At 45.6% G+C, this 22,813-nt stretch overlaps 4 protein-coding genes across 7 annotated transcripts in view; 3 read left to right on the forward strand and 1 right to left on the reverse strand.

The window, feature by feature from the left end:
- Positions 1-22,813, forward strand: part of LOC310757072 (uncharacterized protein) — a 238,572-nt gene that overhangs the window by 213,165 nt on the left and 2,594 nt on the right. The window lies entirely within an intron of this gene.
- LOC310757028 (uncharacterized protein) overlaps positions 1-22,813 on the reverse strand; it is a 163,842-nt gene that overhangs the window by 107,947 nt on the left and 33,082 nt on the right. The gene's annotated exons all lie outside the window — the stretch shown is intronic.
- Positions 1-22,813, forward strand: part of LOC310756442 (uncharacterized protein) — a 142,109-nt gene that overhangs the window by 36,424 nt on the left and 82,872 nt on the right. The window lies entirely within an intron of this gene.
- LOC310756197 (uncharacterized protein) lies at positions 295-22,723 on the forward strand (the record flags this gene model as incomplete). Its single annotated transcript, XM_083599897.1, has 6 exons — positions 295-379; positions 1,191-1,316; positions 7,776-7,949; positions 9,187-10,481; positions 18,777-18,902; positions 22,577-22,723. The coding sequence occupies exons 3-6, from the start codon at positions 7,826-7,828 to the stop codon at positions 22,721-22,723; spliced, it is 1,692 nt and encodes a 563-aa protein (XP_083456023.1). The 5' UTR covers positions 295-379; positions 1,191-1,316; positions 7,776-7,825.

The raw sequence follows: 22,813 nt of genomic DNA on the forward strand, positions 1-22,813 counted from the left end.
AGCCAAGCTGGGCCTGCCAGCCTCCAAGTCCAAGGGAAGGAGGCGTCTCCGGACCCCAGCTTGGCCTCCCCAATTCCGGGCTGCCCCAGGGAAGATGGGGAGCTGGAGGGAAGACTCTGGAGCTGCGGGCGCCGGACTTGGACCTGGGATTCCTCTTTCCCTTGCAGGAGACTCCTGGGGAAGCCCCGTCTCCGAGGGGAGAGGGAGGGCTGGGCTTGGCAAGGGTTAAGAGGAGCAGAGCGGGATTCCTAGAGAGGACGGGAAGAGGAGGGGCTGAAGGTCCTCCCTCCCCCTCCCTCCCTCCCTTCCTGCTTTCTTCGCTCTCCTTTGCAAAAGCCCCTCCTGGACTCGGGCGAGTCTCCTCTCTCTTCCCCTGAGGGTGCAATGGGGAGAAGGGGGTCCCAGGGGGGCAGGGAGGGGGCATAGGGGTCCCTGCTCAGATCATGCCTGGTGGGAGGAGACCCCCAAGTCGGGGAGCAGAGGGTCCTCCCTCGTCCTCTCTGCCAAGCCAGGGAGGGGGCCAGTTCGCAGGAAATATGCAGCTCTGTTCTTCCTTGGGATCCAGATGCTGCCTTCCTTTTTGGGGAGGGGGCTTTGGGACAAGGAAAACTGGGCAGGCAAAGAAACCCCCTTCAGAGGGAGGGAAAATTCACATTTGTGAACAGAGGCTGCAGCCAGACAGGAACATTCCCACATGGGGGGAGCACAGGGAGAAGAAAAGCCCGTCTGCATCTGCAGTAGCACAACTGGACCACTTCCTGTGTCCCAGATGCAACAACACATGTCTCTCCCCTGTCGCTCTCCACACCCACGGCTGGCGCTGTTACCTTCCAACAACTGGATCTCACTCCCAAAGACACACTCTTCCATGGTCTCCTAAGACAGATGGATGCCAGCCAACCAACATTCCCTCCCCTCCCCCTCCTGGTGCCCCTTGAAGTTGGCTTGAGGGCAGGGGGAGGGTCCACCCCACCAGATGAAGGGAGAGGAGGTCCTTCCATCTGGAAAATGGGAATGCTTGCAAAGAATTACTTGAAAATGAGTGCCATATAGATAATAAAATTACTATTCTGTGAATCCCCCACCTACACAGAGATTAATACCCATCATTTAAATACACAACAAAATGGTTTCAGAAAAGAACAGAGCAATGTTTAGAAGATCATCTTTGTGCTCCCTTTTTCTCTTAGGGTCCAGTATGCTTTGAAGACGTAGCTGTTCCTTTCACAGAGGAGGACTGGGCTTTGCTGGATCCTGAGCAGAGAGCTCTGCAGAAGGAAGTCAAGGAGGAGAACCCCGGGATCATGGCCTCTCAGGTAAGGCTCCCTGCTGGATCATGGGATCAGTTTTGAAATTCCATACAGATCTCTGTAGGACAAACCTCCTCTATTTTGAGGGAGCCCAATAGCGCCACCTGCAGCATCTGAGATGTTAACACACCCACAACTCTCCTGGAATGGAAAACTCAATAGGAGATGTTACAGATAGGTAGCCGTGTTGGTCTGCCATAGTCAAAACAAAAAAATTTTTTTCCTTCCAGTAGCACCTTAAAGACCAACTAAGTTAGTTCTTGGTATGAGCTTTCGTGTGCATGCACACTTCTGAAGTGATTGAGTACTAGTGTTCATGGATTTCTGCATCCATGGAAAAACGTGATCTGATTCGTAGTCCCTACGATCGCGTTCAAACTTCCTCAGTTTCTCAATTTTTATATTGTCCGAATAATTCCTAAATTCTGTTTGTAATTGTAACCGTAACAGAGTGCTAGAAGCCCCAGTGGTGGAACATTATATACAGCAAAAACATACGGAGGATGATTTTGTTTTCTTCATTATCTGGAAACCTAAAGTAGATTTATATACCAGGAGAAATATTGATAGACTATTGTTACAACAGGAAGCACGATATATTCATTTGTTTGAAACAATGTTCCCTAAGGGCTTGAATGAACATCAAGACTACAATTCTTTCCTTTAAAAACCACTATAGATGACCTTGGACTTTAAATCCCTTCTCTGTTTACACCTTTAAGAAGGGAGAGTCTATCATCCTCCTCCTCCACAGACACACATATAAGACAATTATCTCACCCCCTAATGGAAAACGCTCAGAAAAACGCAAGAAAACTTGGGAGCATTCCATTATCTAAGGTGAGAAAACACTCTTTTGATGTCCGTTTCTCACAAACAATTTGACTGGAAATAATAACTCTTGTAAATCCTTATCTCTAGACGCATGTCGAAAAAGAAACATAAAAGAATTAAATGATACAGACTTCCAACAGATTTATAGTCCTCAAAAAACCGAGGTATGGAACCAAATATCATGATATGTGTTAATACACTTTAGAATTTATATACTTTATTATATTTATGCTCTATGGTATTGGTGAACCTGATTTATTTTGACATATTATTTGATATTACCAGCTGAAGAAGGCGTTTACTCCGAAACAGGGCCCTGTCCTGGTCACCACTACTGAGTCGTACATCTGATTCACACCCCGGATACTCCTTTTCGGCCCTATTTGATTCCTTATTCCTTATTCTGATTCTATATAATATGGACTCCTTTTGACTGCCATTGAGACTTGTACAAAATAATTGTTGTGTACTGGTATTTTATGTACCTCTATACTATATCACTGCATATTGGAAACTACATTATTCCTGTACTTAAACGTTTTACCTTAAAACTATCGTACTTACACGTTGTGTTTAAATTTACTTAAAACTATCGTACCTACACGTTGTGTTTAAATTTACTATCAGCTTCAAATTGTTATTCTTAGCAGAATATACACGTTTTTCTTTTCAACTCTCGAGTAGGAATTATTCCTTATATTTAAACTTGTGGCCTGAGCTCTTGGTATATCCTTTTTAGTGTATTTCCAACAAGAACTCCAAATTCTTTGGAAATCTGCATTCAATTTCCTGTATCTTTCACTATCTCCCTCGCATTTTGCTTGCCTTCTCTCCCCCGCTATTTGTAAGGCTTCGTTGGACAGCCACTTTGCTTTCTTGCATTTCCTTTTCATTGGGATGGTTTCCGTTGCTGCCTCCTGTATAATGTTACGAGCCTCCATCCATAGTTCTTCAGGCACTCTGTCCACCAAATCTAAATCCTTAATCCTGTTCCTCACTTCCACTGTGTATTCATAAGGGATTTGACTTAGATTGTATCTTGCCGGCCCAGTGGTTTTTCCTACTTTCTTCAGTTTAAGCTTGAATTTTGCTATAAGAAGCTGATGATCTGAGCCACAGTCAGCTCCAGGTCTTGTTTTTGCTGACTGTATAGAGCTTCTCCATCTTTGGCTGCAGAGAATATAATTGATCTGATTTCGATGTTGCCCATCTGGTGATGTCCATGTGTAGAGTTGTCTCTTGTGTTGTTGGAAAAGAGTGTTTGTGATGACCAGCTTGTTCTCTTGGCAGAACTCTATTAGCCTTTGCCCTGCTTCGTTATAATGAGAAGAACATCCTTCTTTGGTGTCACTTTTATAAGGTGTTGTAAGTCTTCATAGAATTGGTCAATTTCAGTTTCTTCGGCACCAGTGGTTGGTGCATAAACTTGGATTATTGTGATGTTAAAAGGTCTGCCTTGGATTCGTATCGAGATCATTCCATCATTTTTGAGATTGCATCCCAGTACAGCTTTCGCCACTCTTTTGTTGACTATGAGGGCCACTCCATTTCTTTGACGGGATTCTTGCCCACAGTAGTAGATGTGATGGTCATCTGAACTGAATTCGCCCATTCCCGTCCATTTTAGTTCACTGATGCCCAGGATGTCAATATTTATTCTTGCCATCTCATTTTTGACCACATCCAACTTACCAAGGTTCATGTTCTTACATTCCAGGTTCCTATGCAATATTTTTCTTTACAGCATTGGACTTTCCTTTCGCTTCCAGGCATATCCGCAACTGAGCGTCCTTTCGGCTTTGGCCCAGCTGCTTCATCAGCTCTGAATCTACTTGTCCTTGTCCTCCGCTCTTCCCCAGTAGCATGTTGGACGCCTTCCAACCTGAGTGGCTCATCTTCCAGCATCATAACTTTTATATGCCTCTTGTCTTTGTCCATGGAGTTTTCTTGGCAGGGATACTGGAGTGGCTTGCCGGTTCCTCCTCCAGGTGGATCACATTTGGTGAAAACTCTCCACTATGACCTGTTCATCTTGGGTGCCCTGCTCGGCATAGTTCATAGCTTCTCTGAGTTATTCAAGCCCCTTCGCCACAGCAAGGCAGTGATCCAAGAAGGGGTAAGTCTTCATAGAATTGCTCAATTTCAGTTTCTTCAGCACCAGTGGTTGTTGCATAAACTTGGATTACTGTGATGTTAAAAGGTCTGCCTTGGATTCGTATCGAGATCATTCTATCATTTTTGAGGTTGCATCCAGCACAGCTCTCGCCACTCTTTTGTTGACTATGAGGGCCACTCCATTTCTTTTACGGGATTCTTGCCCACAGTAGTAGATGTGATGGTCATCCGAACTGAATTCGCCCATTCCCGTCCATTTTAGTTCACTGATGCCCAGGATGTCAATATTTATTCTTGCCATTTCATTTTTGACCACATCCAACTTACCAAGGTTCATGTTTTTTACATTCCAGGTTCCTATGCAATATTTTTCTTTACAGCATTGGACTTTCCTTTCGCTTCCAGGCATATCCGCAACTGAGCGTCCTTTCGGCTTTGGCCCAGCCGCTTCATCAGCTCTGAATCTATTTGTCCTTGTCCTCCGCTCTTCCTCAGTAGCAGGTTGGACGCCTTCTGACCTGAGGGGCTCGTCTTCCAGCGTCATAACTTTTATATGCCTGTTGCCTTTGTCCATGGAGTTTTCTTGGCAGGGATACTGGAGTGGCTTGCCGGTTCCTGCTCCAGGTGGATCACGTTTGGTCAAAACTCTCCACTATATCCTGTCCGTCTTGGGTGGCCCTGCACAGCTTAGCTCATAGCTTCTCTGAGTTATTCAAGCCCCTTCGTCACAACAAGGCAGTGAAAGTGGCCCAGTTCAATTCCATACTTTTCTTTCCCCCAGTTATTGCTTCCTGAGGTGAAATCCACCAGGGGGTTTTAGGTTCCAAGACCACTTTATGTTTTTCCTATACTCTATATATCAGTTTTCTTATTATATGATTCAAAATTGATTTCTTTCCATGTTTTAATATAATTGTCTTTAAATAGATTGGTGTTTTCATTTGTCAGCCAGATTCCCAAATACTTAGTTTTATTTACTGTTTCCAATCCTGATATTTTCTTTAGTCCTTCTTTTTCCTGTGTTGACATATTTTTTGCTAGCATACTAGTCTTATTTTTATTTAATTTAAATCCTGCCATTTCCAAATTCAAGGATTTTCCCTATTATTTCTGGTATGCTTTCCTCCAGATTTTCAGTAGTTAGAATTAAATTGTCTGCAAAGGCCTTCATCTTGTGCGACTTCTTCCCCATTTACAGATAGGTAGCCCTGTTGGTCTGCCATAGTCAAAACAAAAAAATTTTTTTCCTGCCAGTAGCACCTTAAAGACCAACTAAGTTAGTTCTTGGTATGAGCTTTCGTGTGCATGCACACTTCTTCAGATACTTCTTCGTGTGCATGCACACGAAAGCTCATACCAAGAACTAACTTAGTTGGTCTTTAAGGTGCTACTGGCAGGAAAAAAATTTTTTTGTTTCTTCCCCATTGTTAGACCTTTTATGCCTTGGTCACTTCTTGTTGTCATTGCTAAGAATTCTAGTACCGTAATAAAAAGTAGAGGCGAAAGGGGGCAGCCTTGTCTGATCCCCTTACTTATTTTACTTCTCTTATTTCACTATTTAGTATCAATTTGGCTCTCTGATTTCAATATTTTGCCTCAACACCCCTAAGAATATTTTCTCCAAGTCCTGTTTTTTCTGTAGTTTTTTTCATGGAGCTCCAAGAGATGTTGTCAAAAACCTTTTCCGTGTCTATCAGCATCAAAATGGCTTTTTTATCTGCTCTTGCTTCTAAATATTCTAAAATATCAATTATGTTTCTCATTTTATTGTTCATGTATCTGCCTGGTAAGAAGCCAGCCTGATCTCTTTGTATTATTTCATTCAATACTTTTTTTTAATCTGTTGGCTAGGATGTTAGCAAATATTTTATAATCGTTATTGAACAATGATTTAGGTCTATAATTTTTGATTAGTGTTGGATCTGCTCCTTGTTTGGGTATCAGTGTGATAAATGCTTCTTCCCATGATTTTGGTATTCTTCCTTCTTTTAAAATTCCGTTTAGTACTGTTTCATTGGTTCTGATAATATATCTTCTAACTTCTTATAAAATGCCGCCGATAATCCATCCGTACCTGGGGACTTCCTATCTTTGCTTTTGAGATTGATTGCTGCACCTCCATCATCGCTGTTGGTACATTTAGTTGTTCTATTTTCCAATCTGCTATTGGCGGGAGTCTATTTTGTGCTATGTGTCTTTCCATTTCCTCCTCTTGGTCTTCTTCTGCACGGTAAAACTTCTTATAGTAATTTACCGTATTTTTCCCTCTATAACACGCAGATTTTTTCTCCTAAAAAGGAAGGGGAAATGTCTGTGCGTGTTATTGAGCGAATGTGTGGTCCCTGGAGCCAAATGGCAAAAAAAATCAGGCAAAAATCAAATCGCGCGTCTCGGAGAAGGGAAACCTGAAAAGAGGAAGTGGCTGCTTTCCTGCATTCTGCCTCAGGGTCTTACTGCCCACCCTCCTCTGTTTCCTTGCTGTGTTTGCTCAAACGGAACAAAGAGCAGGGAAAGCCCCTCCCCTCCAGGCAAGCAGAGTGTCGTCTCTGTGCTCCGGTGCTGCTGAAAACATGCAGGAGGGAGGGAGAGAGAGAGAGAGAGAGAGAGAGAGCTGGCTGGCTTGGGTGGGTAGGTGAGGGAAAACTTTTGCCTTCCTTTCCTCCCTCCCGTTATACCCCTCTCCTGCATTCTTAGCCAGCTGCTTCTCTGCACACCCCTCTCGTGCTCCTTGTCCATTCTGTATTTTTCCTTCCTTCCCCACTTAAAATGTGGTTAAAAAGCATGGATCCACATGGATCCTCAGGATCTTTGCATTGGGTCACCCCAAATTCACCATCAGATCACATAGCATGTCCATGCCTACAGCCCGCCCCCCAAAAATCACACACGCACTGTTGCCTGGGGCTGCAATGGTGCAAAAACGTGGTTACAAAACATGGATCCTCAGGATCTTTGCATTGGGTCACCCCAAATTCACCATCAGAGCACATAGCATGTCCATGGCTACAGCCTGCCCCCCCCAAATCACACACCCACTGTTGCCTGGGGCTGCAATGGTGCAAAAACGTGGTTACAAAGCATGGATCCACAGGGATTCTCAGGATTTTTGCATTGGGTCACCCCAAATTCACCATCAGATCACATGTCTGTGGCCACAGCATGAAGCACAAAAATGATACATCCACTGTTTCATTCAGAATGTTTTTTCCCTTGTTTTCCTCCTCTAAAAACGATGTGCGTGTTATGGTCAGGTGCGTGTTATCGAGCGAAAAATACGGTAATTTTTCTTTGCATATTTCTTTAGGATCTTCAATTATTTTTCATTTCTCTATTACTCTCTCTTCTTATTTTTTCTTTAATTGCCATGCAAGTAGCCTACCTGATTTTTTTGAACCACTGGAGAGGTATAGAAATGCGGCTTCTGTTGGGAAGGGGCCGCCCCATTTGTGCTTCTCCAGGGGCAGGAGAATCCCTGCAGGGCCTCTGAGGCTGCCTTTCCTTCTTCCTCTCTCCCAGGACCCTCCAGCTCGTTCTGGCTCCTTGTCTCCTCAGGAAAGATAAAAGGGATGGATTCTGCAAACCTAGTGAGAATGGAAGGGGGAAGATGGACGGATGACCTGGTCAGGTTGTCTCCTGCGTCCCTCCTCTCAACCTCTGAGCGTTCCCTCCCAAGGACCTCTGAGAGATCTGGTGAGTCCCATGGGAGGGGAGATGGGGACCTGGATGGATGGAGCCAGAGAGGAATTGGGGTGGGGTGGGGAGGCAGGCGGATGGAGATGGAGAAGGAGAGCACCTTTTTGGGCTCCCCCACCTGCCTGCCTGCCTGCGCCTTTGTCATCTGCAGGCAATTTGAGCCAGGAATAGATCACAGCTCCCCGCCCGACGTGATGAATTGGCAGCTCTAAATGTCTAAAACCAGTTCTGTGATCTGAATGCCCTGCCAATGTCAGAAAACTCACTGATCCTGCTTTGCAGTTTGAATGCAGATGGGGCCTCTGTGTGTTGTCTTTTCCTTTTTGGAATAACTTCTTATTTGCTTTTAAAAACAAGGATCATAGGACTAATAAATGATACAAATATGAAGACTAAGTCTTTGCATGCCATTTGCATATCAAAAATAGCAGAATAAATTTGCAGGAATATCTAGTAAGATATGGTTCATCATTAGTGGTCGGTGTATGAGTTCTGGGTTCATGAATTGGTTTGAACTGAGTTATAGTCACGTTTCCTCTTCTGTTGCTAATGAAAAAATACAGAGTTGGTCTCCTCATGGACATGGGAGGGCAGTTCAAAGTGAAGAAAGTGATTTACATATAAATTTAAATTTAGACCGACCAGATTGAGGCAACAACTGATGGGGAGTGTTCAGGTGAAGGTGTTGCTGTTTGTTTCACAGACGAGACGTGGACGTTCCATACATACCTGTATGTGATGAACTTCAACTCTTTGGCTGGAGACCAACAGCGTCTGGGATTCTAACATCCAGACGGTGAACCCAGAATGGAGGGATATCAACTGTTTCCTCTGTGAATGTTCTGCGTCTAGCCATGCCTTTTAAAACAGTGACCAGGCTTCTCTGAACCACCCAGGCCTTCTTAAATGCCGGCTTCAGAGTTTTTAGGGAAGTTGATGTAAATTCAGTCAGGCGTGTTGTTTTTGCTTCTGTTTGCATTTGATTGACCAAAGAGATGACTGACCTTGGAGACGGAGTGGATTCCAGGATTGAGCAAGAACAAAATCCATTCCAGATAAAAGCCAAGCAATATGTCAGTAAATACCGGCCAAAAAAGGCAGTGAAAACTAGAGAGAAGCCCCACATCTAACTATTTTTAGTTCTTCCTCTATCACAAGCATTCATTAACTTGGTTCAATGATCTGGAGCTCCATTTCTTCCTGAGGCTCTAATTCGCTTCTCTCTTCGTTGCAGATGGAGATGAACTGGAAGGGAAGAACAAGGGGGAGCACAACAGAATCCACATAGCGGAGAAGTCATATAAACATTCAGTGTGTGGAGAGAACATCCGTCAGAGCTCCCAGGACACCTCCCATCAAAGAAAGAGCTTCATTCAGAGGGATAGTCTCACTGCACACAAAAGAGGACAGAGCAGGGAGAAATTGTATCAGTGCAGAGAATGTGGAAAGAGCTTTAATCAAAGCACACATTTCACTTCCCATCAAAGAATTCATACCGGGGAGAAACCCTATCAGTGCTTGGAATGTGGGAAGAGCTTCAGTCTCAGGCACCATCTCACTTCCCATCAAAGAACGCATACAGGAGAAAAACCCTATCAGTGCTTGGAATGCGGAAAGAGCTTCAGTCTCAGGCACAATCTCACTTCCCATCGCAGAATTCATACAGGGGAGAAACCCTATCAGTGCTTGGAATGTGGGAAGAGCTTTAATCAAAGCGCACATCTCACTTCCCATCAAAGAATTCATACCGGGGACAAACCCTATCATTGTCTGGAATGCGGAAAGAGCTTCAGTCTCAGGCACCATCTCACTTCCCATCGCAGAATTCATACAGGGGAGAAACCCTATCAGTGCTTCGAATGCGGGAATAGCTTCAGGGAGGGGGGCAGCCTCACTTTGCATCAAAGAATTCATAGAGGGCAGAAACCGTATCACTGCTTGGAATGTGGAAAGAGCTTCAATCGGAAGGATAGTCTCACTTCCCATCAAAGAACTCATACAGGGGAGAAACCCTATCAGTGCTTGCAATGTGGAAAGAGCTTCACTGATAGCTCCAGTCTCACTTCCCATAGCAGAATTCATACAGGAGAAAAACCCTATCAGTGCTTCGAATGTGGGAAGAGCTTCAGGGAGGGGGCCAAGCTCACTTTGCATCAAAGAATTCATAGAGGGCAGAAACCGTATCACTGCTTGGAATGTGGAAAGAGCTTCAGTCAGAAGGTGAATCTCACTTCGCATCAAAGAACTCATACAGGGGAGAAACCCTATCAGTGCTTGCAATGTGGAAAGAGCTTCACTGATAGCTCCAGTCTCACTTCCCATCGCAGAATTCATACAGGAGAAAAACCCTATCAGTGCTTGGAATGTGGAAAGAGCTTTAATCAAAGCAGCTCTCTCACTTCCCATCGCAGAATTCATACAGGGGAGAAACCCTATCAATGCTTTGAATGCGGGAAGAGCTTCAGGGAGGGGGCCAGCCTCACTTCCCATCAAAGAATTCATACCGGGGAGAAACCCTATCAGTGCTTGGTATGTGGAAAGAGCTTTAATCAAAGCACCAATCTCACTTCACATCAAAGAATTCATACAGGGGAGAAACCCTATCAGTGTTTGGAATGTGGAAAGAGCTTCAGTCGGAAGGATAGTCTCACTTCCCATCAAAGAATTCATACAGGAGAAAAACCCTATCAGTGCTTCGAATGCGGGAAGAACTTCCGGGAGGGGACAAAGCTCACTTTGCATCAAAGAACTCATACAGGGGAGAAACCCTATCAGTGCATGGAAGGTGGAAAGAGCTTCACTCATAGCTCCCATCTCACTTGCCATCAAAGAATTCATACAGAGGGGAAACCAAAAAAGAGAAATAAAACAAAAAATATTAAACAATCCTTACAAAATACAATTGTATAGAAAAGAGAAAGGGGGGATATAAACTAAAAATACTGTTTATGCCATTTGTATCATATATATCATATCATTTGTCAACCCATAGAAAGGCAGGCTCCCCCACTTCTCCCCTGCGTGACCCCCTCTTCTCCCCGTATCCCACCCTGAGAGATCCTTCCTTCCCTGCGCTCCTTGCAGGTCCCTCGCACCTCCAACTCTCCTCTTCCTATGAGTGTCCTCCTAAATTCAAAATAAAGGAATCTTAATATAAAATATTAAAAATATAAAAAACACACAAAAAAAATAGATGATACCCTTCCCATCTGGCTGGGTTTCCCCAGTCACTCGGCAGCTTCCAACAAAATATTAAAATACAGTAATGCATCAAATATTAAAAGCTTCCCTAAACAGGGCTGCCTTCAGATGTCTTCTTAAAGTCTGGTGGTTGTTTTTTCCTTTGACATCTGCTGGGAGGGTGTTCCACAGAGCAGGCACCGAAAAGAAAACTCCCATCTCTGTCTGAAAATCATCTGTAGCAACAATTATTCATAATTTGCACTCCAGAATAAACCCAGCTGTATTTAGCATACAGTGGTGTAGTGGTTAAGAGCGGCAGATTCGTAATCTGGGGAACCGGGTTCGTGTCTCCGCTCCTCCACATGCAGCTGCTGGGTGACCTTGGGCCAGTCACACTTCTCTGAAGTCTCTCAGCCCCACTCACCTCACAGAGTGTTTGTTGTGGGGGAGGAAGGGAAAGGAGAATGTTGGCCGCTTTGAGACTCCTTCGGGTAGTGATAAATGGGAAATCAAATCCAAACTCCTCCTCTTCTTCTTCTTCTCCTCTTCACCAAGATGACACATTCCCTTCATCTCCCTCCCTAGCCCAGCTTTCAAATCTTAACCACTCAGACAGTGCAATATGACTCTTATAATGATCGTCTAATAATCCAAATTAGTATTTCTCCAGCTTCTAGGTCCAGTTTCTATAAAGCCTTTTAAAAACTGTTCCAACAAATCTCAGCCAAGTCACAATCCAAAATTATGGTCTCTTTGAATGTTCATCCAATCCTGCTTCCTCTTCTTTCTTCTTTTCCTAATCTTTGGCCATTTTAATCCACTGGGGATGGGGAAGCAGGCATCTTAATTCCCTTTCCTCAAACGAGATCATAGCTTGTGTTGTTCACCGTTTCCGGAGTTCATGAGATCCGCAGAGACGTGGGAATCCATCCTGACCCGTTGGGAACGGTTTGATAGAAAATTTAATATCCACCTGCACAAACATGGTGGAAGTCCCAGGTCTAATAGTTTGGGCACCAATCTATGCGGAAGAATAGTATTAAATGCAGAACTAAAGTCTACAAATAACAATCTCGCATAGTTCCCTTTCTTCTCCAAATGAGTCAGGACAGCATGTAAAGCCATTGCCACAGCATCTTCCGTGGATCTCTTTGCCTTTTTCAAAACATTTCATTATAATGGGTGTCAATGCCACAGGGCAAAAATCATTCAGACTATCTTTGGGTTTTTTGGCAGGGGTAGAGAATCAGAGAGTCGGAAGAGACCACAAGGGTCATCGAGTCCAACCCCCTGCCAAGCAAGAAACACCATCAGAGCACTCCTGACATATGGTTGTCAAGCCTCTGTTTAAAGACCTCCAAAAAAGGAGACTCCACCACACTCCTTGGCAGCAAATTCCACTGCTCTTACTTCTTCCTAATGTTTAGGTGGAATCTTATTTCTTGTAGTTTGGATCCATTGCTCCGTGTCCGCTTCTCTGGAGCAGCAGAAAACAACCTTTCTCCCTCCTCTATATGACATCCTTTTATATATTTGAACATGGCTATCATATCACCCCTTAACCTCCTCTTCTCCAGGCTAAACATGCCCAGCTCCCTTAGCCGTTCCTCATAAGGCATCGTTTCCAGGCCTTTGACCATTTTGGTTGCCGCCCTCTGGACACATTCCAGTTTGTCAGTGTCCTTCTTGAACTGTGGTGCCCAGAATGATGGGAGCGGATTTCAGACAGGGTGGAATGGCTGCTTGGGCCAGAGACTGGTTAAAAATCTTCATAAAGATTCCTGTTGGTCCAAACAATCTCTTAGCACCCTGCCAGCCACCCCATCCAGGCCCATAGCCTTCCTCGTGTTTACCTCCTTTCATATTCACCTCCTTCTTCCACCCCGACAGCATATCCTGCAGGTAGTGAGGCCAATAGCTCTGCCATCCCTGTTGGAGCCACTGTTGGTGTCACCTTAAATTGGGCAAAGAAGGTCTTCAACTCTCCCACCAAGGAAGCAGTACTCTCTACCACTGATGTATTTCTTGATTTATAACCAGTCAGATGTTGAACTCCCTGCCACATTTATCTAGTATCATGATTTCTCAGATGGTCCTCAATTTTTCCTCTGTACTTCACTTTTGCTTTCCTGATACCCCACTTCAAGTTCGCTCTTTCTATACCATACGGTACCCGGTCCCCAGTTCTAAAAGCAGAGTTTCTGGCCTTCAAGAATCTCCTAACCTCTCCCGTCATCCAGGGCTTATACAACTTAACATACCTTTCCCTGGTGAATTTCCTGTGCCGAATCTAAGACCGTTGATGTAGAAGTTTCTAGATCTTGATGGTCGAACATATTCCAATCGGTCTCCTGGAAACAGTCCTGCAACTGCTGAGAGGCTCCCTCAGGCCACACCGTAACCATCCGTGTTTGTAGCTGGCCTTGTTTCCCGAGGGGTGTGTACACTGGTGTCAGAAGCAGGGACACATTATCTGAACCACCGAGGTGCGCCTCATATGCCCGTCCAATGTTCGTATACACCTTGTCAAGAGTACTTTCTCCCCTTAATCCACACTCAGTGGGCTGATGGGATTTTGGGAGTGCTGCCCTCACATCTGTGTGAGTGAAGTCCCCCAGAATAATCCGCACTGCCTCCGGGTATCTGCTCAATTTAGCATTGATGTTTTCATGCATACTACTCATGGCCCTGCAGGCATTTGCAGTTGGTGCTACATAAGAAAGCTGCAGGATAGTGCGCACCCCGGAAATGATCTCTTTCAGCTTCTGCCTTCTGGAAGAAGGTACAGGGTTATAAAGACTAGGACTAGCCGCCTGAAAAACAGTTTCTATACAAATGCGATTTTGGTTTTAAATGCAGTGTAAGGTACTCTTTGGGAGTATATTGTATTTAATTATGGGGTATCAGAGTTTTTAGGGGGCTAACCAGGTTGGGATAGCAGACTTGTTGGTTTTTGAATGTCTGGTGTACATTTTTTCAATTTCGTTCTGTATGGGACAATGACAATAAAGATTATCGTATTGTATTGAGACTCATCTGGAAAGCGCCATTTCATGTTCCTTTCCCCACTTGCCAGGAGTCTGAGCTCCATTTGGGGTCCCTCCTTCCGCACCCCAAGGTTCCTCCAAGGCCTTGGGGAAGGAAACTGAGACACGTTTTGCCATGGCAAGAGCAAGAGATCTGCCTGCCCCCAGGGCCCTGCAGGGGATTCAGGGTGGGGGGCCTCTCTCCTCCTCTGGCCATGGCAGCCCCCAGGAAGCCTTGAAAGAAAGGCAGGAGACCCTCAGCAGAGAACAGCTCCCTCTCTTTCTTGTCTGGGCTGGACTGGGAGGACCCCAGTTCAGCCAGTTCCCTAGAGTCCCCCCACTGCCTCCAGAGACCCGCAGGGATCAGCAGTGGGAGCGACCTCTCCTGTTCAACTGCTGCCTGAGGGGGAGGAACAGATGTCTTGGCCCATTTGTGGGGCAAGTGAGGGCCATCCAGAAAGGGCTCCTGGGGCCAGAAGGGGAGTCTCCAGTCTTGTCTGGGGAAGAGCCCCCCCTTTCCCCATGGCCTGCAGGTGGAGCCCTTCTGCTTGCGCTGACTCTTGGGGTGACCAAGGATGCTGCTCCGGGGGTCAAACTCCCCTGAGGGAACCCTCCACCTTTCAGGGGATAAAGCCCTTCTTATTACTACTACTACTACTATTACTACTACTGTTATTCTTCTCCTTCTTGGGCCTCTGAGACAGAGAGGACCTTTCCCTCCTGGCCCCCTTCGCAGAAACGGCGGATCTCCCAAGTCAGCTTGCCTGGCGTCTCCCAATGGGGAGGCCTCCTCCGTGGGGCAACATGGCGAGGAGAGAGGCTGCCCTGCGGAGGCCAAGCCATCATGGCAGGAAGGCGGCTGAGGACCAAAGGTGCCGCCCTCCTTCATCCGGGAGGAGAGACCCCGAGAGCGTGGGACCCCCGAGGCCCACAAGGGAGCCATGGCGTCTCTGGGAGCGGCTGGGGCCTCCGGGAAGAAACAAAATGGCGTTCCCTCCTATTTTGGAAAAGGGCGGGAAACCCCTTCTCTTGGCCCTGCCGCTTCCATGGGCTCCTCCTGGGCCTGCCTGGCCATGGGGGGTGGGAATCCAGCTGCCCCCAAACAATGGGGGGAAAGAGGAAAAGAAATGAAGGAGAAGCTGGGAGGGGGAGCAGCCATGAGGGAAACTCAGAGGGAAAACTCCCTCAGGAAACCGGGCGAAGGAGAGGAGGAGGCCCAGGGGAATCTGAAAGGGGATTGGCCAGCTGTCCAATGCAGAGGCTTCTGATTGGTCCAGCCCTGCTCTGGGGTGGGAAATGGGGTCTCCTGCCTCCATGTGGTTCTGGGAGCCCAGGAGAAACTGGTTTTCTGGCAGGAAACACGGGGAAAGGATGGCAGGGGTCCCTCTTGCTCTGAACTGGAGTCTGGTACCCTCTCTCCACCATCCTGGTCTTATAATAATAATAATAATTTATTATTTATACCCCGCCCATCTGGCTGGGCCTCCCCAGCCACTCTGGGCAGCTTCCATAGAAAGCAAAAATACAGTAAAATGTCACACGTTAAAAACTTCCCTGAACAGGGCTGCCTTAAGATGTCTTCTGAATGTCAGGTAGTTGTTTATCGCTTTGACATCTGCTGGAAGGGCGTTCCACAGGGCGGGCGCCACTACCGAGAAGGCCCTCTGCCTGGTTCCCTGTAGCTTTGCTTCTCGCAATGAGGGAACCGCCAGAAGGCCCTCGGCGCTGGACCTCAGCGTCCGGGCAGAATAATGGGGGTGGAGACGCTCCTTCAGGTATACTGGACCGAGGCCGTTTAGGGCTTTAAAGGTCAGCACCAACACTTTGAATTGTGCTCGGAAACGTACTGGGAGCCAATGTAGGTCTTTCAAGACCGGTGTTATATGGTCTCGGCGACCGCCCCCAGTCACCAGTCTAGCTGCCGCATTCTGGATTAGTTGTAGTTTCCGAGTCGCCTTCAAAGGTAGCCCCATGTAGAGTGCATTGCAGTAGTCCAAGCGGGAGATAACCAGAGCATGAACCACTCTGGCGAGACAGTCCGTAGGCAGATAGGGTCTCAGCCTACGTACCAGATGGAGCTGGTAAACAGCTGCCCTGGACACAGAATTGACCTGTGCCTCCATGGACAGCTGTGAGTCCAAAATGACTCCCAGGCTGCGCACCTGGTCCTTCAGGGGCACAGTTACCCCATTCAGGACCAGGAAATCCTCCACACCTGCCCGCCTCCTGTCCCCCCAAAACAATACTTCTGTCTTGTCAGGATTCAACCTCCATCTGTTAGCCGCCATCCATCCTCCAACCGCCTCCAGGCACTCACGCAGGACCTTCACCGCCCTCACTGGTTCTGATTTAAAAAAGAGGTAGAGCTGGGTATCATCCGCATACTGATGAACACCCAGCCCAAACCTCCTGATGATCTCTCCCAGCGGCTGCATGTAAATGTTGAAAAGCCTGGGGGAGAGGACAGAACCCTGAGGCACCCCACAAGTGAGAGCCCAGGGGTCTGAACACTCATCCCCCACCACCACTTTCTGAACACGGCCCAGGAGGAAGGAGCGGAACCACTGTATGACAGTGCCCCCAGCTCCCAAAGACAGTCCAGAAGGATGTTATGGTCGATGGTATCAAACGCCGCTGAGAGATCCAGCAGAACTAGGAAACAGCTCTCACCTTTGTCCCTAGCCCGCCGGAGATCATCAACCAGTGCGACCAAGGCAGTTTCAGTCCCATGGTGAGGCCTGAATCCCGACTGGAAGGGATCCAAATGGTCCGCTTCCTCCAGGCGTGCCTGGAGTTGTTCGGCAACCACTCGCTCAATCACCTTGCCCAAGAATGGAAGATTTGAGACTGGGCGATAGTTGGCTATCGTGGCCGCATCTAAAGATGCTTCCCCTTTCTTTTTCATGCGCCCCCCTCCTGCCCCCCCCCCCCGTCGCGTGTGCGTTTCCTTCCTCGCCTGGGACTCTTCCTCCTCCGTCTGTCTTCCTGGGATGAGAAGCGGCTGCAGAAGCAGAAAAACCCGTATTTTCGGGAGGGGAGGGGTCTCCTGGCTGGGAAGCCCCCCTCCCCCCCCCGAGCTGGAGGGTGTTCCTTGGGGGGGTGTCTTGAGGGAGCCATTTCTGAGCCCAAGGCACCTCCCGCCACTAGGCAGCCTTCGCCTCTTCTCCCTCCCAGCCTTTCCTCGGGATCCAGGAGCCTCGATGCTGGGGGAGGGGGAGAGCCAAGGTAACCCCCCATGGACCCCCCCCCCCGTCTCCCTTGCAGTTAGTCTGGTTGGAAGGGGGGTCCTTGGGGCAGAGGGAGGGAAGGGGGCAGCCCCTAGAGCGCAGACGCAGAAGCAGGAAAACTGAAGGCAGGGAGAGGGAGGGGAGGACTCGGCTTGCCAAGGGTTAAAAGGAGCGGAGCTGGATTCCTAGAGAGGACAGGAAGTGAAGGGGAGGGGGCAAGGTCCTCCAGAGCAGGAGCCCCTCCCTCCCCCATCCGTTCCTGCAGGGAGAGAGGAGGCTGCTTTCTTCGCTCTCCTTTGCAAAAGCCCCTCCTGGACTCGGGTGAGTCTCCTCTCTCTTCCCCTGAGGGTGCAGTGGGGAGAAGGGGGTCCCAGGGGGCAGGGAGGGGGCATAGGGGTCCCTGCTCAGATCATGCCTGGTGGGAGGAGACCCCCAAGTCGGGGAGCAGAGGGTCCTCCCTCGTCCTCTCTGCCAAGCCAGGGAGGGGGGGAGATCGCAGGAAATATGCATCTCTGTTCTTCCTTGGGATCCAGATGCTGCCTTCATTTTGGGGGGAGGGGGCTTTGGGTCAAGAAAATAAACCCCCTTCAGAGGGAGGGAAAAGTCACATTTGTGAACAGAGGCTGCAGCCAGACAGGAACATTCCCACGTGGGGGGAGCACAGGGAGAAGAAAAGCCCGTCTGCATCTGCAGCACCACTTCCTGTGTCCCAGATGCAACAACACATGTCTCTCCCCTGTCGCTCTCCGCACCCACAGCTGGCGCTGTTACCTTCCAACAACTGGATCTCACTCCCAAAGACACACTCTTCCATGGTCTCCTAAGACAGATGGATGCCAACCAACCAACCATTCTCTCCCCTCACAATGCACAATGGGGCTTCCCCTCCCCTCCCCCTCCTGGTGCCCCTTGAAGTTGGCTTGAGGGCAGGGGGAGGGTCCACCCCACCAGATGAAGGGAGAGGAGGTCCTTCCATCTGGAAAATGGGAATGCTTGCAAAGATTTACCTGAAGATGAGTACCATATAGATAAGAAAATATTATTTTGTGGAATTCCCCCATTTACACAAAGATTAATACAGTGGTACCTCGGCTTAAGAACTTAATTTATTCTGGAGGTCCATTTTTAACCTGAAGCTGTTCTTAACCTGAGATACCACTTTAGAAAATGGGGCCTCCGCTACCACCACCATGCAATTTCTGTTCTAATCCTGAAGCAAAGTTCTTAACCCGAGGTACTATGTCTGGGTTAGCGGAGTCTGTAACCTGAAGCATCTGTAACCCGAGGTACCACTGTACCCATCATTTAAATACACAACAAAATTGTTACAGAAAAGAACAGAGCAATGTGTAGAAAAATATCATCTTTGTGCTCCCTTTTTCTCTTAGGGTCCAGTGTGCTTTGAAGGCGTAGCTGTTCCTTTCACAGAGGAGGACTGGGCTTTGCTGGATCCTGACCAGAGAGCTCTGCAGAAGGAAGTCAAGGATCAGAATCGTGGGATCGTGGCCTCTCAGGTAAGACTCCCTTTTGGATCATGAAATCAGTTTTGAAATTCCATACAGATCTCTGAAGGAGAAAACCTCCTCTATTTTGGTTTTTTTTATAAGATATTTATTGAAGTTTTACAAAAACATAAGTTTTCAAAAATAAAACAAAAAGTCGTATAATAAAAAAGGATACAAAAAGATACATAAAAGAAAGAAAAAATAAAAATACAGAATTCAAAAAACAAATAGATACAAAAAGAATTAAAAGCAAAGTTTTTGTAACTTTAAACTCATTTAACTTGTTTCCTTGACTCCCTCACACCTCCCCATTTTGTATTCTCATTTAAATAATCAAATCAGCAAATCCTTACTCTCTTTCATTTGTCTTAACTCTATATCTTAACATATTATAACTCTATATTTACATCCATTTATCAATTCATTTTTGCATATTCTTATTAACTTTTGTTGCTAATGCCACTTATTTCCAATCCAAACATCATTTTAACATTCATTAATTTTACAATATTTCTGAAGATAAATTTCTTCCAGTCTTCCTCCACCAACTCTTCTCCCAAGTCTCGGATTCTGCCAGTCATTTCCGCCAATTCCATATAGTCCACCACCTTCATCTGCCACTCTTCCAGGGTGGGTAAATCATGTGTCTTCCAATACTTTGCACTAAGTATTCTTGCTGCTGTTGTTGCATACATAAAGAAAGTTCTATCCTTCTTTGGTACCAATTGGCCGACTATGCCCAGGAGAAAGGCCTCTGGTTTCTTCAGGAAGGTATATTTAAATACCTTTTTCATTTCATTATATATCACCTCCCAGAAAGCCTTAATCTTTGGGCATGTCCACCAAAGGTGAAAGAATGTACCTTCATTTTCTTTACATTTCCAACATTTATTATCGGGCAAATGATAGATTTTTGCAAGCTTGACTTGTGTCATGTACCACCTATATATCATTTTCATAATATTCTCTCTTAAGGCATTACATGCCGTAAATTTCATACCGGTGGTCCACAACTGTTCCCAGTCAGCAAACATAATGTTATAACCAATATCTTGTGCCCATTTAATCATTGCAGATTTAACCGTTTCATCCTGCGTATTCCATTTTAACAGCAAGTTATACATTCTTGAAAGTGTCTTAGTTTTGGGATCTAACAGTTCAGTTTCCAATTTTGATTTTTCCACCTGGAAGCCAATTTTTTTGTCCAAATTATAGGCCTCTCTTATTTGACAGTAATGAAGCCAGTCTCGCACTTTGTCTTTTAATTTCTCAAAACTCTGCAATTTCAATTTCTCTCCTTCTTGTTCCAATATTTCCCAATATTTCGGCCATTTGGCCTCCATATTGAGCTTTTTCTGAGCCTTTGCTTCCATTGGTGACAACCACCTTGGGGTTTTATTTTCCAGTAAGTCTTTGTATCTTATCCAAACATTAAACAATGCTTTTCTGACAATATGGTTTTTAAATGCTTTATGTGCTTTAACCTTGCCGTACCACAAATATGCATGCCACCCAAAAACATTATTAAAACCTTCTAAGTCCAAAATGTCTGTGTTCTCAAGAAGCAGCCAATCTTTCAACCAGCAGAATGCTGCTGATTCATAGTAAAGTTTAAGGTCTGGCAGGGCAAATCCGCCTCTTTCCTTTGCGTCAGTTAATATTTTAAATTTTATTCTGGGCTTCTTGCCCTGCCAGACAAATCTAGAAATATCTCTCTGCCACTTCTTGAAACAGTCCATCTTGTCCAAAATTTGCAATGATTGAAACAAAAATAACATTTTTGGCAATACATTCATCTTTATAGCTGCAATTTGGCCCAACAAGGAAAGCTTCAAATTTGACCATATTTCTAGGTCTTTTTTCACTTCTGTCCAGCATTTCTCATAGTTATCTTTAAATAAGTTTAAGTTCTTAGCAGTCATATTAACCCCCAGGTATTTTACTTTCTTAACTAATGTTAAACCTGTCTCCTTCTGAAACCTCTCTTTCTCAATCAGTGTTAAATTTTTCTCAAGAACTTTAGTTTTTGACTTGTTCAGCTTAAATCCTGCCACATGACCAAATTCTTGAATCAGTTCTAATACTCTTTTCGTACTAGATTCTGGCTCCTGTAACGTTAAAACTAGGTCATCTGCAAAAGCTTTCAATTTGTATTGTTTGGCTCCGACCTGAATACCTTTAATCAGACGGTCCCTTCTAATCATATTTAATAAAACCTACAGGACCGAAATAAAAAGCAATGGGGAAATTGGGCAACCTTGTCGTGTCCCTTTCTCTATCTTGAATTCCTCTGTCATCACATTATTGACTATTAGCTTAGCCTTTTGTTCTGAATAAATTGCACTTATACCATTTTCGAACCCTTGACCAACCCCCATCCCCTGAAGATTTTTCTTCATAAAACTCCAAGAAATATTATCAAAGGCTTTCTCCGCATCTATAAAAATTAAAACTGCTTTGGTATTAATGTTCACTTGCAACTTCTCCAAAATGTTAATTATATTCCTCGTATTGTCAGACAGATGTCTGCCTGGGAGAAAGCCAGCTTGGTCCTTATGAATCTCTTGCACTAATACTTTTTTTAATCTATTAGCCAAAATGTCAGCAAATATTTTGTAATCCACATTAAGCAGGGATATGGGGCGGTAGTTCTTAAGTTGCGTCTTTTCAGACTCAGTTTTCGGTATGAGTGTAATATAAGCTTCCTTCCACGACTCTGGTGCCTTTTTCCCCTCTAAAATTTCATTACAAACCTCCTTTAGTGGCTGGATTAACCAGTCTTTCAATGATCTATAATATTTGGAGGTTAGACCATCTGCTCCTGGAGATTTGCCCAACTGCATGTTCTGAATGGCACCTTCAACCTCCTGTTCTGTGATTTTATGATCCACAAACCTCCTCTATTTTGAGGGAGCCCAGTAGCGCCACCTACAGCATCTGAGATGTTAACTCACCCACAACTCTCCTGCAAGGGAAAACTATCCATAGGAGATGTATCTCCTGTTCTGTCTGGGAATATTCTTCCACCAGTCCTGCCTTTTCAAACCATGAGGAGGCTGCTCTGAGCTGCCCAGGCCTTCTTCAATGTAGGCTTCAGAGATATTAAGGACATGGAGGTACATCCTGTCTAATTTTCTGTTTCCCTTTCTGCATCTCTCTGTTTCTGGTTGAGCAAAGAAATGACTGAGCTTGGAGATGGAGCGGATTCCATGACTGAGCCAAATTACATCCATCCCTGGAAAGAGCCAGGCTTTTTGAATGTCCGGTTCCCATAAATAAGTTAGATAATATCAGCCAAAAAAGGCAGTAACTCCCTTCCCTTCTTCCTCTTTCACAAGCAGTCATTTGCATTGTTCAGTCATTTCAGGCTAGTATTATTATTATTATTATTAATGATAATAATACTGCCATATAACAGTAGATTGTAGGTGGTGAATTGGAAAGGAAGGAAGGAGACAACAAGAAAAATCCACAAAATTGGATAAACCATATAAATATTAAGAGTGTGGAGAGAACTTTAGTCGGAGCTCCCAGTCCACTTCCCATCAAGGAAAGCTCTTCATTCAGAAGGAGAGCCTCACTTCACATGAAAGAACTAACGGGGGGAAGAAATTAGTGCTTGAAATGTGAGGAAAGCTTCCTTCGCAGCTCCACCCACAATTCCCATGAGATACTTCATCCAGGGGAGTGTTTGGGAAAAGCTTCATGCAGGTCAGAAACCAGATCAGTGCTTGGAATGTGGAAAGAGCTTCATTCAGGTGCTGAATCTAATTTTCCATGAAATATTTCCTACAGGGGACTGTTTAGAATGTGGAAAAAGCTTCACCTAGGAAACCAGTCTCAATTTCCATTAAATAAAACACAGCAGGGATAATCAGAGAATTTTAGAAAATGGTATAAGGCATATGGTATAACTGGTA

This window comes from Podarcis filfolensis (assembly GCF_964270895.1).
Source record: "Podarcis filfolensis genome assembly, chromosome: 2".
Lineage (NCBI taxonomy): Eukaryota > Metazoa > Chordata > Lepidosauria > Squamata > Lacertidae > Podarcis > Podarcis filfolensis.